The sequence below is a fragment of the Humulus lupulus genome, chromosome 6, assembly GCF_963169125.1.
Source record: "Humulus lupulus chromosome 6, drHumLupu1.1, whole genome shotgun sequence".
Classification (NCBI taxonomy): domain Eukaryota; kingdom Viridiplantae; phylum Streptophyta; class Magnoliopsida; order Rosales; family Cannabaceae; genus Humulus; species Humulus lupulus.
In genome coordinates this window covers 74,857,477-74,874,929 of record NC_084798.1, presented here as the reverse complement: position 1 = coordinate 74,874,929, position 17,453 = coordinate 74,857,477, and the positions used below count along the sequence as shown (strand labels likewise).

Genomic DNA, 17,453 nt, shown 5'->3' with positions numbered 1-17,453 from the left:
CAAATGAAACTTTAATCAAAATGAAGTTTTTCTTTTCAAATTTTATAATAAATAAAGATGAAGATTTTTTTATATAGGTAGTTAAAACTTAAGTAGTTTTATCAACAAATTTTTTTACATAAGTAGTTAACGACAATAAATAAAATGTTTAGCTACAATTATACTTAATAATAATAGTTGATGGTATCATGGCATTGTCAAGATACAACATTTCATGGAAGAAAAATAATATGCACACACAAAATAGACACCAAAACATCACATCTACTACGTAGCACTGGTATAAAATACAATGAATTCATTATTAAAAACTGTCAGTATCTAATTATATCTAATATTTTAATGCATATTCTGAATTCAAGTATCATTACTCTTTACGGAATTATTAAAAATCAAATTCAGAGGTTGACTAAAATGATGCATCGAATCTCTACAAAGAATACCATCTAGTTTGGAGCTCAACTCCAACCCCCAAATCCAAAGACTTTCAGTGAATTCTGTGGGTAAAATAATAAAGTTATAGGAGCAAAGGAAGACAAAAATCACACATTCTTTTTATTGTTGAAAATAAAATAAAGAGTGAGCCTGGCTTTTACACTCTGCTGTACACACTTCCATCCTCAGTAATCCATACATACCTAAGTAGACTGCATTAGCAAGTCCCCCTAATTGATCTACATAAAATCAATTTTGAATAAAAAATACAATTAAATAAATGGGGGAAAAAGGAATTGAGAAAAAAAAAACAACCAACCTCACAACAAACCTGTGACCATAAAGAATAAATAACAAGCCGCTAATAACTCAACAAATAACCAAACCTAGACATTCAAACAAACTCGCAAGGCCAAAAAGGAAGAAAAGAAAAATGGAAAACATTTTTTCTTTTTTAAATGAGTTTTTGGGTTCTGTTCAGTTTGAAAACAAACTTCTTGGGAGCAGAAGCAGCTAAAAATGCACTGATGCTGTCCCTTTTACTCCTGAGAAATTGAATTGCGGTAGCCCCACTGAAAAAACAAAACAATGCTTTGCAATGAGAATGCTTATTACTTCAGTTATGAAATAAACATATAAAGGGCAGCGAAAAAAATAAAAAGACATCATTTGTGGGAAAGAAATGTACAGATATGCAGGTAAGCTTTACACCACCTGCATCCTAAACTGTAGCAAGACAAAGAAAATGCCAGAGATAACATGGAGACTCAGAAAAGTTGAAGAGCCATTTTATTCTTGTTCTGTTTCCATTTGGGCAGCTTATAGAAAGCTTCCTTTGTCATCCCAAATTTCTCCTTGAATTCCACCGATGAAAGATAGGTCTGCACGTGTCAAAACCCCAAGTATGAGAACGGAAAGACAGACCAACATGTACTTCTGATAATAAAATATCATTTGAACACTTTACCTCTCTTTTAGTCACATCAATATCTGTAACAGGATCAGTTGATGTTGTTTTAAGGCGCTCGTATGGGTGTATTGGGAGGCCTTCTTCATCTTCTGCATCACCCTCTTTCACATCTTCTTGTATTGTAAGAGATTCTATTCTGCTGCTCATGGAGTTCTCCTTATTGTTTGTATCTGCTTTTGGTTCGGGCGCTTTTGGGCTCACTTCACCACAACCCCAAAGAGAAAGAGTGAGTGAGAGGTGGTTTTAACACAAGCATCCATAGACAATGAGTGCAAAAATACACAAGTTTTCTAAAATAAAACAAAGCATTAGTTACATTTAACAGATCGAGGTATCATAGTTTCTCTAGGAGGAGCTGTTTTCTCAAAGCTAGCCGTGAGTGCTGCTATAGCTTCAGATTTTGAAGCCAGCTTTGCTGCATCTGTAGTCACAGATTTTGGATATATTTTTCTAGCCATTGGAGGTGGAGTAGAAAGGTTCCTGGCACTTGGATTCTCAAAAGTAGCTGCCAGGGCATTAAAAGCTGGAGATCTGCCTCTCACGCGAACTCGGTCAGGGCTGAAAGACATGCTTCTTGAACGCTGAGATTTATCAGGGACACTGGACCTTCCCCCATAAGAAACAGGAGTTCTCCGTTTTGGTTTCTAGTCATACATCAAAGATTCAATATCTAATCAAATGGGGAAGGTCCTAGTTATTACTACAATGCTTTAAATTCTTTCAAAATTGACATGAGGTTATTTCCAAATTTATGTATTTTAGGATAACTTTCAAAAACAGTGTCTAACTTACTGTCATATGAAGCACTGATATGGCAAAAACATCCTTAAAGGTTGGATACTTTTATTTTGCATAGGACTCCATTATAAATCAGATAGTGACTTTTTAGTGGAATGACAACTACTGACAGCATGAAAGTATCATTTTTAACAAGAACAGCTGATGCCTTTAAAAAAAGCAACATTGTTCATTGATTATCACAAAGAGTTCAGTGCAAACATATATAGGTTATGGTTTTTTCTCTAATGCAAAATACCAGACGTATGTGCATCTAAGTAGCTGTTCCCAGAACATATTTTCACACATTACACATTATGTCGATTTTTTTTTTTTTTTTGATATTTCTATTTATGCATGCAATGGAATGCAATGCACACAATACAATACAATACAATACACTTCATGAACATGTGTTTGCTATTAAAAAATAATAATTTAAATAGCATACACGAAATTCACATTAATAAAGTCTCTTAAACGTGATATCTCTTAAAAGATCAAATCCATCTATGATGTACATTAAATGACCACACGAGCAAAATTTTCAAAGCATGATATGCAATGTATATTAAATATGACAGTAATGTAGGATAATGTGAATCAATGGGAGAAATAACTATCATAAAGGATGACACTAGACCCCAACAGCCAATATCATTAGCTCTAGGGGAAAAAATATAGTTATAATAATAAGCATATATCAAAATTTAAAGCAATCAAATTGGACAAAGGGGCCTTACCTCTGTGATTGGAGGTCCCCCATTTTTCACTAGAGTAAGTTTCCTCTGGAACGAGTTTCCGTGCATCTGCATTAAAATGAAAATTTTACATATTTTTCAAATGCAAAATTTATATATATATATAGGAAAATCATTGGATAGTGATTGTTTAATCACTAATATTTTAGTATTTTCAGTACATAAATAAGTAGCAATTCTATTTTTTTGTTACACGACAGTGTATAACATAGTTATAGTTATTGTTAAGGATATACAACTAAGTTGAGAAAGTCAAAGGATAAAATCAAGAGATTTGCTCCACGTTGGAATTAGCTGTAATATATATCATGTCAGTTTTGTGCATTTACTCAATTTGATCTCATTGTAATTAGTGTCCATTTTCTACTCCTTTTAATTTGTATATATATTATGATAATATGAATGAAAAGTGCGAGTCATTATTCCACCAAATTCTCTCTTCCCAAAAGCTATCAGTTATAAGGGACGTCCCACAAATTTTTAGGAAATTATGAAAGATTTAGGATGCCAAATTCAGGATTCAACTAGCCTGCGCGTGCAACAAACTGTTTGAATCATGATTTCAACAACCTAAATTATTCGGAATATTCTAAAAATTTATGAGATAAATTTCGAAAATTTGTGAAAGGTCACCTGTATCTATATTATACACTATCATGTAAAAAAAAATAAAGTTGCAACTTATTCATGTACCGAAAATACTAAAAGTATCTATGGTAAGTGATTAAAAACAATCGCCACTATATATGTATATATATATATATAATGACTGAAGTATTTGATTCTTCAATATGTACGATGGTCACTTACTGAAGATTTTGATGAGTCCCACGTAAAGAAGCGAGTGAAGAAAGGTGGCTCACTCCCTTCCATGACAATGTAAATTGGGGCTTCACGAGACAATTTTTCAAGAAGGAAATCCCCCTCAAGAAATTTCTGTAAAAGGGAAGAAGAAAGATTAATAGAATGCTTCAAATGAGACGAGAAATCTCAACCAGTGGTACAGATTTTTAGATTTTTAGTCAGTTAAATTGTCACCAAGGGACAGACATCTAGATGTCATTAATAAAAATTTAACATAGTGAAAACTTCCAAAGGATAATATCAGGCCAAACACACATTGATATCTTAGTAACTAAAGCAATGGCTGGTATTATTTCAGTTAGCAAAGCCTAATAACACATACCTCGCCAATTGTCAAAGCTTGCAGTTTATTCTTAGAATCAACCTGTTGGCCAACCCAAACAAAGATATCGGAGTGACAATCCAAGATGAATATATCTTCAGTCATTAAGTCATCCTGGGTGAAGTTGTATATCTCTGTCACCTGCAACAATGACAGTTCTTTAACTATTTTTTTTTTCCTGTGGGTAAGTCCACTTTATTTTTATTTCTAAAAAAAAGTATATAAATTAAAGAGAACAAAACAATGTAAAAGACATAAATGAAAAAACTTTCAGTAGAGCATCTAGTAGACTCATAAAGAAATGACTAAAATGTACCTTCAAAATTCCTGCAGATTGGTGTGCATTGGCCCAAAAAACAAACAAGAAAGAAAAGTTAAGAAAATTTACAGGTCAGATAAATGAAGAAAAGATAACTTTAGAAAAAAACATAACTTTTACCAGCCATTGACAAAATCATCCATACCATTTGAAAAATTGCAAGAAAAAAGGTGAGGGTCAGTTTCAGCATCCTTTACAATCTTTTGGCTAGAATATTCAGACTTTCCGCCTAACAAATCCCAGAACTGTTCTGATTCTGTACCTTCCTTTTGTGGTTTTGACTGCATATTAGGCTGCAAGCCAATCACATGAGAAGCATATTAACAAGGAGATTTTAACATTACATGCATAGTGATTATGGAGTTTGATATGAAAAATAAAATGCACAATAAATGAGAGCAACCTTCTTGAAACAATATTTGTTCAAGATAACTAGACCACTTGTTTGACTCTAACATAATATCAGGGGATTTCTGTGACAATTCAAGATAAAACACGTATATGCAAGCCTCAGCAGCTCCCTCAGTGTGAATATGTTAAAGCCATAACAGAGCACTATCCACTCAAAGTTTATAGCAGAAAGAAAAATATCAAACACGTCAAACCTTAATCAAATCAAGCTGCCTTTCAACAAGCTCATGGTGATCTGAGGTTGTCAGGCTTCCAGTCCATGTAAACACAGTTGACCCGCTATGTAAGATGTAGCAATAAGAGGAATTCAAAGATGATGCAACCTGGTAAAATGAGAAATAAAAATAAATAATACTTCCATTCAGGAAACATACAAACTGGAATATTAACATGAAAACATTTCTTAAATAAGCAAAAAAAAAAAGAGTAAACAAATTGACATACTGTGTCAACTTGGATTGCTTGCATATTATCAGGTCCAGAGCCCTGTACTCGAAATAATGCAACACCATCTTCTGCATACGTCTCATCTGGAACTTCATTCTCTGCAATGCACTTCTTATAGCCATCACTAAGACCACCCTAATAGAATTTAGAAAATCACATGGTGGTCAACTAAAAGCAACTACAATTAATTAAAAACATTGCAAAAAAGCCAGTCAAATGTAAGTAATAGGTTTGTTATCTCAAAATTTCACTAACCTTATAAACTATAATGCTTTGGAAGATTAAATAGAACTGAATTGGTTCATTTCCTTCATAGATGCGAGCCTAGAAAACCAAATCATTAGAAAGAGTTGTACTTGTGCAATGAACAACTCAACTAGCAGTGTCATGTAAGTATATGTTAAGGAAAATTACCTGGGCAGCCATAAACTTCAGTGACTCAACCATCTTACTTGCTAAAGAAACAGCTGAAACTCTGTCATCCTGTTTTCAACATGAATGTCTGATTAGTGCTTAAGTAAGCTAATAGTTTTAGAATATAATCACAAACACAAACGGCATAGGCAAAATATGTAATTTATGAGCTTGAATGTCTTTACACGAGATTATTTCTATTTGAGACAAAACCAGAAAACACTTGTAATAAAAAGTCTGCAGAAAAGTACGAGGCACTGCCTTGTAGAATGTAGTTGACACTTTTGATTTACATACAAAGCTAATCAATTACTTAATAAAATCATGCATGGTGCCTATATAGAGGTAGACTAAACTAATATAAAAGAATATATATTTTCTAATTTCCACTAATCTGTCAAATCAGCAGCGATAAATTATAAGGTAGTTCTCTGCTTTTGAGAAAGAAAAAAAAATGTTTTCAAGATTTCTAAAATTGTCAATTAAATGTTACATAAGTTTTAAGTTATGTGTAGATATCTCCCAGAAAAAAAGTTCAAAGAGGTTAAGCATAAGCATAAATTGCATATCTTTTACCTCAACGCTCTGCTTCCCAAACCATGTTCCTATAAGATATTCCTCCTTGTCATCCCCAGGATAAGAATACTGAAAGATGCAACAGTCTCCACTGTAAAGCTTTGACTGATCGGTAGCTGGAAGAAGAATCTTTTCCTGGCCATTAACACGCCAGACCTGTGAACTACCATTAATTAGCACAACTTGATAAGTCTAACTTCATTAAGGCTAATATACCCTCTAAAAGCCAAGCTGCTATAGGAAGTAGGAAATAATATAAGGTACTTCCAAAATCCTAGAAAATAAATGTTAAAACTTTTTGTTTCCGAACGCCAATTAATGGTGAGCGTCAATAATTGACAATAATAATAATCAATTAATGATAAATTTTCACTTCCCAATTTACATCTTTCATTCCTATATTGAACAGATCACTCGGGTAGATTGCTATAGGTATAGATTCGCTTGCACCTGTAAGTTCCCTGTGCAGTCAATATATGGTTGAGGTTCTTCTTTAACAGGATCCGCTTTCAACAAGCCCTTCACATTGACCCCTTGACGCTTTAAAAGTGCTACAAAATCAGTGAAAAAGCATTTGAATTGTCCATGATTACTGCGATTATTATAATAAATTGTGACACAAGGAATACAAATATAAATCATTTCAATAGCTGACCTGCTACCTTGCCTCTACCATCCTCTGAGACAGTTACTTCAGCTGTCTGAGGCCATGAATCAAATTTAGATCTAAACATCACTGTCTCAAAGCCCTCAATCACACGAATTATGTGAGATTTTGATCGATTAGCACCACTGACTAATTCCTGACAAAGCAATCAAGAATAAAACAAGTGTTATTAAGTAATAATAAAGCAGACTACCTGTATAAGACAGAGAGAACTGGTTATTACCTCTGAAGCTCCACTTGCAGCCTTTCTTTCATCAAGGGATGTATTTCTCCCCATCCAAACAAACACTTCTATCCCACAATCTAATAGATAGCATTTATTCGTGTCAAGTAACTCCCTTCTCAAAGAATCAGCTTCAACAGGTTCTGTCTTTCCCTTCACAACGCTTCAAAAGCATGTGCATTTTTGTCAGAACTAGAGTATGATCAGATTCCATAGTTTCTATAATAGATGGAACTTCATCATAGCCGATTAAGATATGCCAATATACAATATTTATACAACAATTATCTACATTTTGTATCAAAGGAAAAATAAATGAGCAATGTCATGCAAGATTTTTGTTCTCAAAATTTGGGAATAGCAAGACAAATTAAAACTTGCCAACAAGGACACATGTTAAGTCAATCACAACCAAATAAAAATGTTGGCGTTAGCAACAATGAGATGCATTCTAGTGCGATCCAAAGTCCAAACAATAATATGGAAAGTAACAAGGAGTGCTATTACCAAAGTAGCTTAGTAGGTTGAGAAGCAAAGGTCTTATCCTCATCACTGGCCACTTTCTTTGGAAGTGGAGCAAAGCCACCAAAGAAACCCCAAAATTCTCCAGCCTCGGGATCAGCCATTAATTTCCCATCCTCTACATGAAAGATAGTAAAAAACATTCAAAAAGTAATATAAAACATCCTGAAAAGAAAAAGCTATATAACATATCATAAGTGGATTTCTTAATCAATTAGCCACTCACCGACAGCAGCTACTTCACATTTCCCATCATGATATGTGTCTTTAATGTATTGAACAACTTCCAATGCTTTTGCTCTCTCTTGAATAGATGAGTTGCAACCATTAAATTGAAAAATTTTAGACTTTGTATCAAGAATAAAAATGTCATCATGATTGAGTGAAGATCGGGTGAAAGGAACCTGTGACACAAAAACTACAACTTAATAAAGGCAGGAGAATGATACACAAACAAATAAGTAAAAGGCATCTGATATATATAAAAATATCTAAAATGCAGCTGTAATCAAACTTGTCTTTCATCATCTATTTTCAGGGACTTGCCTCTTTAACATGGACTACGTGTTTTCCTTTACAGACAAACAACCGTATATTGTGTTCTTCAGCCTCAGCATGTTTGAAACCAGATGCAATTCCACCTTGTTGAGGTATAATACACGGTTTAAAATATGATAAGAATTTTTCAGTTTCATAACCCTGTACTTCACGGTATTGAACAGCACGTCCTCCGAGAGCTGCATCCAGTTCAACTGTCTTGATGGCTGCAGTACCAGCTTCGTCCTATTCTAACAAATTTCCATGTCAAAGGAAGCACACAAAGGAATTCAATTTTGTACAAATTGATCCATGAGTGAATAACTTACCTGAGTGGTATCTTTACCGAGCCAGTAATGTATATCATGGCGCAAGGCTCCATTCTTTAAAGCTGTTGTCTGCGCAGAAATAGTAATACAAGAAAAACTGAAATAGTAAGAAATTATATCAATGATAATAGGATAAATAAACACATATCTTGTCTGCATAAAAAGGGCTATTTCTTTGTCAAAATGTAAGGTTATGGCAGGTTGTTAGGCTAAGAGGAATTACAGAATCAATGAAGAAAAAGTGATGGATGGATAGTCTTTATGGGATACTTCTTGTACTTTCCTATATATATTATTATATTAATATCTTTTTTCCCTCCTTATAAATAAAAAACAATTAAATAAATTGGCAGAGTTAAGTAGTTTCTTTTCAATTTTAATTCTACAGGAAAAGTAAAGTTGTTTAATGGTGAAAACTTTATCTGAGCAATACAATTATAAAGGAATGCTACTTTGTAGTTTGTACCAAAGATCCATTTGAATGAAAGCAGAATAAAAACTAAGGCTGGTTCAAGATCTTAAATAGAGTGTGTTTTCTACAAGCTCTAGTAGTGACAAGTTGGTGTGGAAGAGTGGGTTTTCTCTCAAGGTTGAGAAACAAACCGAAGGGAAAACACAATTGAATTAATGAAATAAAATTTATGTTCACATCTTTAACATTCTAAAATTGGATTACTGAACTAATAATCTAAGACAAATACTAGATGAGAAATAGGTTCAATAAGAATCATATCACTTACTTTCAAGATCACATACGAGTCCCCTGTAAAAAACTTTCCATGGGAGGACTTTGGGATAGGAACAGGTCGAAAATTTTCAATACGCCATATTTCAAGTCCACTTAATCTTGTCAAGGAAGAACAGCAACCTTTCTAAGGGAGATATCAGATCAACCCATAAAGACATCTTATAAATAATAAATAGTGAAAAAAAAAAGTGCAACAAAAGCCACAAGACTAGCATCGTAAATGTAAACAGATATTATTATCATTTGATTTTTTTTTTAAATTTCAGTTAACAGAAAATTAGAATCTTAAATGCTGAATATTTTATTACACAGAAGGATACGCCTTATGACCAGCTCCCTGGAAAGCTGAATCTAAATCTCTCATGGAAACTGCCATGTGGTCGTTCTGTAGCTATCTATTTAAAATTCCAAAACTTGGGTTCACAAAAGGTAATCCTGAAAGCAATATAACTGAGAATAACAAAAAGTGACTGACATATTTGACAGCTAAAGTAACACAAAATCAAATAGAACTTCATCAAATATGACAAGAAATTTAAAGGTACTTTGACAATCATAACATATGTGACATGAAGTGAACATCACAATGATAAAAATTAGCAAGAAATGCAGTATTATAATAAAGACAGATCCTTAAACAATAGAAAAAATATAAGATGTTCATCCTTGATAAGAACACCTAGCAAGTCAAGATACTAGCATTCTTGAGCCAATTTTTTTTTTACTCTTGAGCATTATAAGAAGAGATTCTTTCCAAAATATAAAATATGCCTCGCATTAAATATTCGCCCACAGATTACAGGAACATCTTTAGCTTTCTAAAATGTCAGTTTTAATTGCATTCTATTCTTTAGCAAAACAGAATACAATATCTTAAATCCACCACCACTCATATGACGAGGCGCACAAAATTTGAAGTTGTTATCAAAATCCAGAGTTTCAAAATTTTAATAATATAATAACTTATCCATATCATGTTCTATGCCATCTTATTGCTTCATAAGCATTTCAAAATGTTCATACTCATAATATCTGTAAGAAAGACAATATGACCATTTAGTTGAATCTTAAACCAATTGCGCATTTTCCTTATACTCCTAAGTTTTTTGATACTTGACCTACCACTACAGAACATTTCCCATGATCCTTACCAAAAAAAAACAAACTAATGCAGCTTATAGCTTTTATATATTTTGATGTTTCGCCAATATACTAATTCATCATGAACGGACACATAATGCCGATAAAATTCTTGATAATGATTCAAATTCCAAGTCTGTAGTTATTCATAAAAATTCTAGTTTCAGAGAAACAAGAATATTCATCTTAATGAACCACAGTTAGTAATCATGTTCATAATCATATACAAATACAAATGAAATGTAGCCATCTTAAAATCACAGTCAACAACACAAGATTTGAAAAAACAAAAAAAAAGTACTAACGACAGTTCCATCTGTTTCTTAGGCAACACTACACAGCAAAAAAAATATTAGACTTAAATAACAAAAAAGAGATGCAGCAAAAGGATAAATGAGCAGTAACCAAGAGAAATTTAGAAAAATATAACTCTCAGTGTAAGCAAAAACAATAAAAAAAAAAAACTTGTTGTGGTAGGCATTGCATCAATAACCCCAATTTAATAAGAAAAACCCAGGAAGCATTTGGCAAAATGATGTGGACAGATCTAAATGAAACAGGTGAATGCATTGGGAAAGAGAAAGACATAAATATTCACATACTGATAGAGAGACACACGTGCATTCCACAATGGGCAACAGTGACAAAATTAACTAAGAGAACAATCAATAGTCGTACTGAAAACGAAACAAATATCATGTGTTAACCAAAAACTGATCTTGGAACACCCAAAATTCTAATGACATCACAAGACCTATGGACTTATTACAAAATTCGAAATTTGGAAACCCAATACCATTCAAATTAAAATATGAGAAGTGCTAATTTTCACAAGATTCGAACACATATAAAACAAAACATCTGAAACTGAACTGAACAAAACATCGTCACAGTTGGTGTGGATCGGTAAAACCGAATTAGAACAGTGCAATCACTCAATCAGATCATACACAGATATTGAAAAAGTAAAAACAAAATCAGAACTATGCTAGTATCCATACAAATTCACAAACATGGCTACATCTCATTGAATTGAGCAAAAAAAACGGACACATTATCAAAATCCAACTAAAAAAGCGAAGGAATAAATAAAGAAAAACCGTACCTTTAGCTGATGAGGCAAAAAAACCCGATTCCAAATCAAAATTGAACCAGAACCCAGATCCAATCTAATCGAAATATTCAAGAGAAAAATCAATCCAATTTTTTTTTTCTTTTTTATCGAAAAACTAAGAAAATAAATAAATAAAAGCGAAGAAGAAAAAAGTTGAACAGAAACAGAGTAAAGTGGAGGCTGGAGAAGAAGAAGAAACAAGGGAAAATGGGAGTTTTAGAGAGAGAAAGAAAGAAAATGGTAGAGAGAAAAAAAGCTAGGAGAGAGAGAGAAGGGGTTGGAGGGAATGATGAGTTGCCAGGCGTGCTTATCACTAACAGGCAGCAAAAAAGAGCACTCCCCACATCCTCAGATGAACTGTAACTCTTCTTTCATTAATTAATTAATCTAACAAATTTAATTATCATTTTCTATGAAATAAATAAAATTAATAATTCAAGCATTTCAACAAGTACCTAATTTTTTTAATTATTAAAATGTATATGTAAGTTGAAGGTCAAATTTGTTATTTTTTTCAAAACTAGTAATGTAATAATTTGTTTAATGATAATAATAATAACTAATGAGAAAGCTAAGTGGGTTTTGGTTGGAATTGGAAAGATAATCAATCAAAAACAGTAAAAAGTTAAGAACCGCATTCAAGAATAAGTAGGAAAAAGGCCAAAATAATAATAATAATAATAATAATAATAATAATTAAAAAGAATTAGCAATAATTTTTTTATATAAAAAAAAAAGGTAAGAAGAAAAAAATGCAATACCTTTCATCAGCCTCTTTACAGGTATAGTCTTCAGCTGATTCTTTGTCTGTAATTTTTTTTTTATCTTAATTCTTCTGTTTGGATTTTTCTTTGTATAAGCATGTAATTTTGGATTAAAAACAAACATGAATAATTTAGAAGAAAAAATGAAAGAAAGGAAGAAAAGTTCAAAAGTGGATGGTCCAAGAAAAGAAAAACTTTTTTATTTTTGTATTAATTTTATAATAATTTTTAGAAAAATGGTTGGCAAGAGAGAGAGCTGACTTCCGCTTTGTGAGGATTAGAAATTGGAAAATTTGTGTAACTGAGAAACGGAAAAGGGGAAAAGGTCGGTCACCGGCCATCATTCATGACATGTATTTTGCCCATTTTGGCCTAAAAAAGGTGGGTGGGGCTTCATGTTACCCTGTCCCTAGACCCTAACTCTCTTCTCTTTCTTTCCTTTGAAAATGTATGCCTCAGTCTCCATTCGCCTATCTATTTGCCTTGGTTGGGGCCCGTTCCTTTTTCATTTTTATTTTTTTGCATTTATGTCCCTGAATTTATGCCCCTTTTGCATATTGGTCCTTCACGTAACTAGGCCTAGGTAGAGTAGGTGGTAAATATTTTTATTATGGATATGGTATTTACAAAATACGAAATAAACACTCTCAAGAATATTTTTATTTGGTAAATATTAATTGAAAGATACTAGTACATAGATAAGTATTGCTAGACATAAAATTTGAGTTTCTCTTTAGCCTAAGGGCATATTCATTTTTAATAAAATAATATTTAGAAGGGTTAATTATCCAGCACCTAGCTCATCCCGGTCGTAGACCCATTTTGTCACCGTCGTCGCACACCACACATTTGAAGCTTCAGATTTGACCGCGCCTAGCCCAGCCACGGAGATCGAAGCTTCAAGTCTTCTCAGCCTAGCCTCGCATCGAATCATCCAGCACCTAGCCCATCTCCGTCGGAGACCCATTCCGTCACCGTCATCGCACACCACACATTTCCTTTTCCAGTTGAAAGAGGCCGACGAGCAAAGAACGAGTTTTGGAAGAAAAAGAAGAAGGAAGCTTTCAAGGTTCCTCCATGAATCTATTTTGTTAAATTATAGTCAGATTTAAGGAGGTGATTTTTCTATTTTAGGGATTGTTTTGGGGCTTGAATGGGTATTGGATTTGGGATTCGTAGTTGTCTTATTGTAATCTCAGGATGTCGAATTTGAGGGACCCATCTTTTAGATTTGATTTGTGCATATGAAATCAGAGTTTTTTGTTGATAGATTGTTTGTTTTATATTTTAATTTATGGATTTTGACGTTTTTATTGTGAAATGTGGGTTTGAAATTTAGGTTTATTTTAATTTTAATTTTTTTTACTCAATTTATTTTAAAGTTTTAATTAATTTTAATATGTTTCAATAATTATTTTTATTATTAAAATAATTTTTATTTTAAATTAATTTAATTTATTTTAAAACCTATTTTAAATATATATTTAATTCTTAACTTAATAAATCTAGGGGTATTTTGGTTATATTAAAAAATAGTTTGACCAAAATCAGGCTCATGGTATTAATTTGTTACATTTTGTAAAACATAAAATCTGAATTGTCATTTAACAAAATACAGGGTCCGATCGGTAACTTTTGCAAAACACATGGTCCAAAATGGTATTTATCCTATTTAGAATAAATGCAAGTTAAAAAATTCAATATTCTTAAATTTTGTATTTTTATATTTAATTTTTTTCAATAAATATTTCTAATATTTTCACACACATAAGACCATGTAAATATTATGATATATGTTTAACGCTCAAAACATGCATCCACTAAGCGGTGGTTGTAGTATAAATCGGGTGATCGATTCCACAAAGAGGTAACTAAGAGCAAAAATATTAGTAGAAAACAAACACAAGAAGGTTAGTGAAAGATAATGAAAGGGAAATGGATTTATGATTTTTGGTTTGAGAATTTGGTTGTAAAATAAAGTAAATAAAAATAAGATGTAATCCAAGATTAGAGAATAGAAAGGCATCAAGAGTCACCCATATGCATTATTTAGCTATTTAGATCTTTGATTCATAAAATTTACACAAACAAATAGTTCACATCTCAACTACTTATTTGGAGGATTCAACATTAAAGTGCATGCATGTTTCACAAAAATATATTTGAGCAAATATGTTCTTCCTTTGGAAGCAATATGTTAATCTTATGAAACATCTAAAATTGACATTATACCATTAAGTCATAATGCAATAAAAGATTGAACATAAAACTAAGTATCAATATTATTTATACTAATTTTAAATGTATAGAAAAAGCATGATTAATTCTATATATAATATTAGCAACAATAAATAAAGATGATAGAAAAACATAAATTACTCAAATGTATAAACTTTAAAGACATTTATATTGAATCAAAAATATAAATAACATCACTTTGCATATGGGATCATCCCTAACCTTCCAACGAAGATTATACCATTATGTGAGAAAATTTTGCTATGATTTCTTTATTCTAAAAATTACATACAAAACTAATGAAATGAACTCCTATTTATAGAGTCTCAAAAGGGATTAAAATGCAAAATAGAAATACAACTAGGGTTATAAATAAATAAAATATAAAAATAAAATCTGATTATTTATAACCAAATTATATTATTAATATTATTATTTATAGTGTTATCATGGCTATTTTTGGATTTATTGCATTGCATGAAGATTGAGTGTGAGTAAAATAAGGGATTTATGGGATTGCAAAAGTCCAAAAATGAGCAGAAAATGGCACTAATCGGTGATTGGGCTGGTGAAGAAGAGGAAGGAAGTGGACTAGGCGAACTGGGCTTTGAGGAAACCAAGCGGGTTGGGCAGCTGATGGGTCGCGGATCCGGGTCCGGGTCGAGGAGGCGGGGCGCAGGTCGGCTGGGCTCCTGGGTCGCGAGCAAGTCTGGGAGGCTCAGGCAGACGCGTGGCATGCTGGGGTCGTGCTACGTGGCGGCGCAAGTGAGAGGAAGAGGAAGAGAGGCAGGCGAGCCTAGGTCTTTTTAGGCTTCTCTTGGGCCTTTGTCTTTCAATTTTGCAATTTTTTCTATTCTTCTTTAAGATCTTAATTATTTTATTTTCTCTTCTTTTCAAAGTATCAAAATACATTTTATTTCCTACAAAATATCAACAAATTAAATCTCAATCAAATATTTTCATTTATAAAATAAATCATATTAATTCTATGAAAATATTAATTAAACTTAATTTATTTTGACCATTAAAATCAATAAAAATATATTTTTCACCACTAATCACAACTCCTCAACCAGCTTATTGCTAGTCTTTAGCAATTCAAGCAAAGAAGAAAATTGTCAATTTGAATAACCAAGTCAAACCAAGCAAAATCATCTAAGAATTTTCAAAATATCAGCAAGAAATCATAAATTACTATCTATGCTACTTCAGTTGCAATTCCAGAATTGTGTGTGTGTGCACAAACCATATTTTTTTTTATCTCAGGTTCTAACACAAATAGTATTGAAAAATCTCAAAAGTATAAAGGTCTCAACTCCAAATTCCTCACAGGCATTGAAAGTATTTTTATGGGAAGGATAACACTCATGGAGTTGGAAATATACTAGTTAACGCTCAACTTGAGAGGAGGTAAAAATTTTAGAACAAACAATTTGAACAAGTATTGATCACAAGATAGGCATATCAACTTATTAGAATTCAAATGACAAACAAACTTTGGGATATACAAGAGAAAACTTAGTGTATAAAGAGTCAGCTAACTAGAAACGATAAATAAGAAAATGAAACTATTAATAATAATAATTTTTTTCTTTTATGAATTCTTTTTTTTTCATGAATAAAATTACACAAAACAACAAAAAATACTAATAGAAAGATTTTTTTAAGAGGATTATAGAGTAGTAAAGGAAAGTGTTGCTCTTATTCTTTTTTTTTCATTTTTCATTTTTTTATATTTTGTTTTTCTTCTTCTTCTTTTTTTTATCTTTTTTTTTTAATATTTTTCTTCTTCTTTATTTATTTATTTATTTTTTTTTTGACAAAAGGCAACACAAAAATAAGAGGAAATTACAAATAAAATAAAATAAATAGAACACAAATTTAAAATTTATTACAAATGCTCATTCTTTTATGGAAAATATGTCTCTAGTAAATGTCATGTTTTAAATTCCAAAAATATGATTTTACAAACTCAAATGATCAATAAAAGTTCAAAAAGTTGTTTTCTCAACTCTCACAACTCACCAAGAAATAAAAAACTTTAAACTTTAAATTTTTCTCAACTATTTGTGTTAACAACTGTTTTACCACATGTTTGAAAAGTGCACAAAAGAACTCTGGAAATCACTTCTTAATAGCTAAACATCGTAAAAGCTAACTCAAACCAACAAGTTGTACTCATGCTCGGATAATTTTGAGAAAATTTGACTTAAAAATTCAGCAAGACAATAAGATTCTCCAAATGAATGCTAATGAATGCTCACTACCCCCAACCAAAAACGAGACGTTGTCCTCAATGTCAAAATGAATTCTCAATGAAAAAGATAGAGAAAGAGAACATCTGGATGATGATAATGTCCATGAGGCGAGAGCGGAAATAACCTGATAACAATACCCTAAAACAAACAAAAGACAAAAACGAAAAAAAACACAAAAATAAAAGAAAGACATGCTGATAAAAATAAAAGAAACACAAACAAACCATTCAGAATTCAGAGTGTATAAATTGGGTCCTTAAGAAGGACCTCTTCAACGTGACTCACACTCTCAATGTAATGCTCTAGTCTTTGGCCATTGACTCTAAAAATTCTCCCATCAGTTGGGTCCTCGACCTCAACAGAACCGTTGGGAAATACTTGTTTCACCACAAATGGACCAGTCCATCAAGATCGCAATTTACTAGGGTGCAAGTGTAAAAGAGAATCATACAGATGCACTTTTTGATTCGGCTCAAAGTGTTTTTGCAGGATCTATATATCGTGAGCGACTTTCAACTTCGCTTTATAGATCCTAGAATTGTCATATGCATCATTTCTTAACTCCTCAATTTCAGAAAATTGGAGTTTGCGATTGATACCTGCGACATTAAGATCAA

At 32.1% G+C, this 17,453-nt stretch overlaps 1 protein-coding gene across 1 annotated transcript; it reads right to left on the bottom strand.

Annotated features, from left to right (window-relative positions):
- Window positions 1–534: 534 nt before the first annotated feature.
- Window positions 535–11,899, bottom strand: LOC133782284 (villin-4-like). Its single transcript, XM_062221532.1, has 23 exons — window positions 11,568–11,899; window positions 9,643–9,772; window positions 9,315–9,414; window positions 8,575–8,643; window positions 8,255–8,491; window positions 7,935–8,112; window positions 7,694–7,826; window positions 7,187–7,349; window positions 6,952–7,099; window positions 6,747–6,847; window positions 6,297–6,452; window positions 5,721–5,789; window positions 5,562–5,630; window positions 5,304–5,441; window positions 5,054–5,182; window positions 4,594–4,741; window positions 4,130–4,287; window positions 3,754–3,879; window positions 2,926–2,991; window positions 1,722–2,049; window positions 1,403–1,605; window positions 1,150–1,316; window positions 535–1,007 (listed from the first exon to the last, which is right to left on the bottom strand). Exons 2-22 carry the CDS (start codon window positions 9,696–9,698, stop codon window positions 1,203–1,205), a joined length of 2,889 nt encoding a protein of 962 aa, XP_062077516.1. The 5' UTR covers window positions 9,699–9,772; window positions 11,568–11,899; the 3' UTR covers window positions 535–1,007; window positions 1,150–1,202.
- Window positions 11,900–17,453: the final 5,554 nt, after the last annotated feature.

Bases quoted from the DNA above. Each gene is read 5' to 3' on its own strand.
- LOC133782284 (XM_062221532.1), bottom strand. From the start codon at position 9,698: ATGGCAGTTTCCATGAGAGATTTAGATTCAGCTTTCCAGGGAGCTGGT. The intron at 8,644-9,314 runs GTAAGTGATATG...ATTTCTGCGCAG, and splicing joins ACTCGTATGTGATCTTGAAA to ACAACAGCTTTAAAGAATGG. The intron at 7,350-7,693 runs GTAATAGCACTC...ATGCTTTTGAAG, and splicing joins CAACCTACTAAGCTACTTTG to CGTTGTGAAGGGAAAGACAG.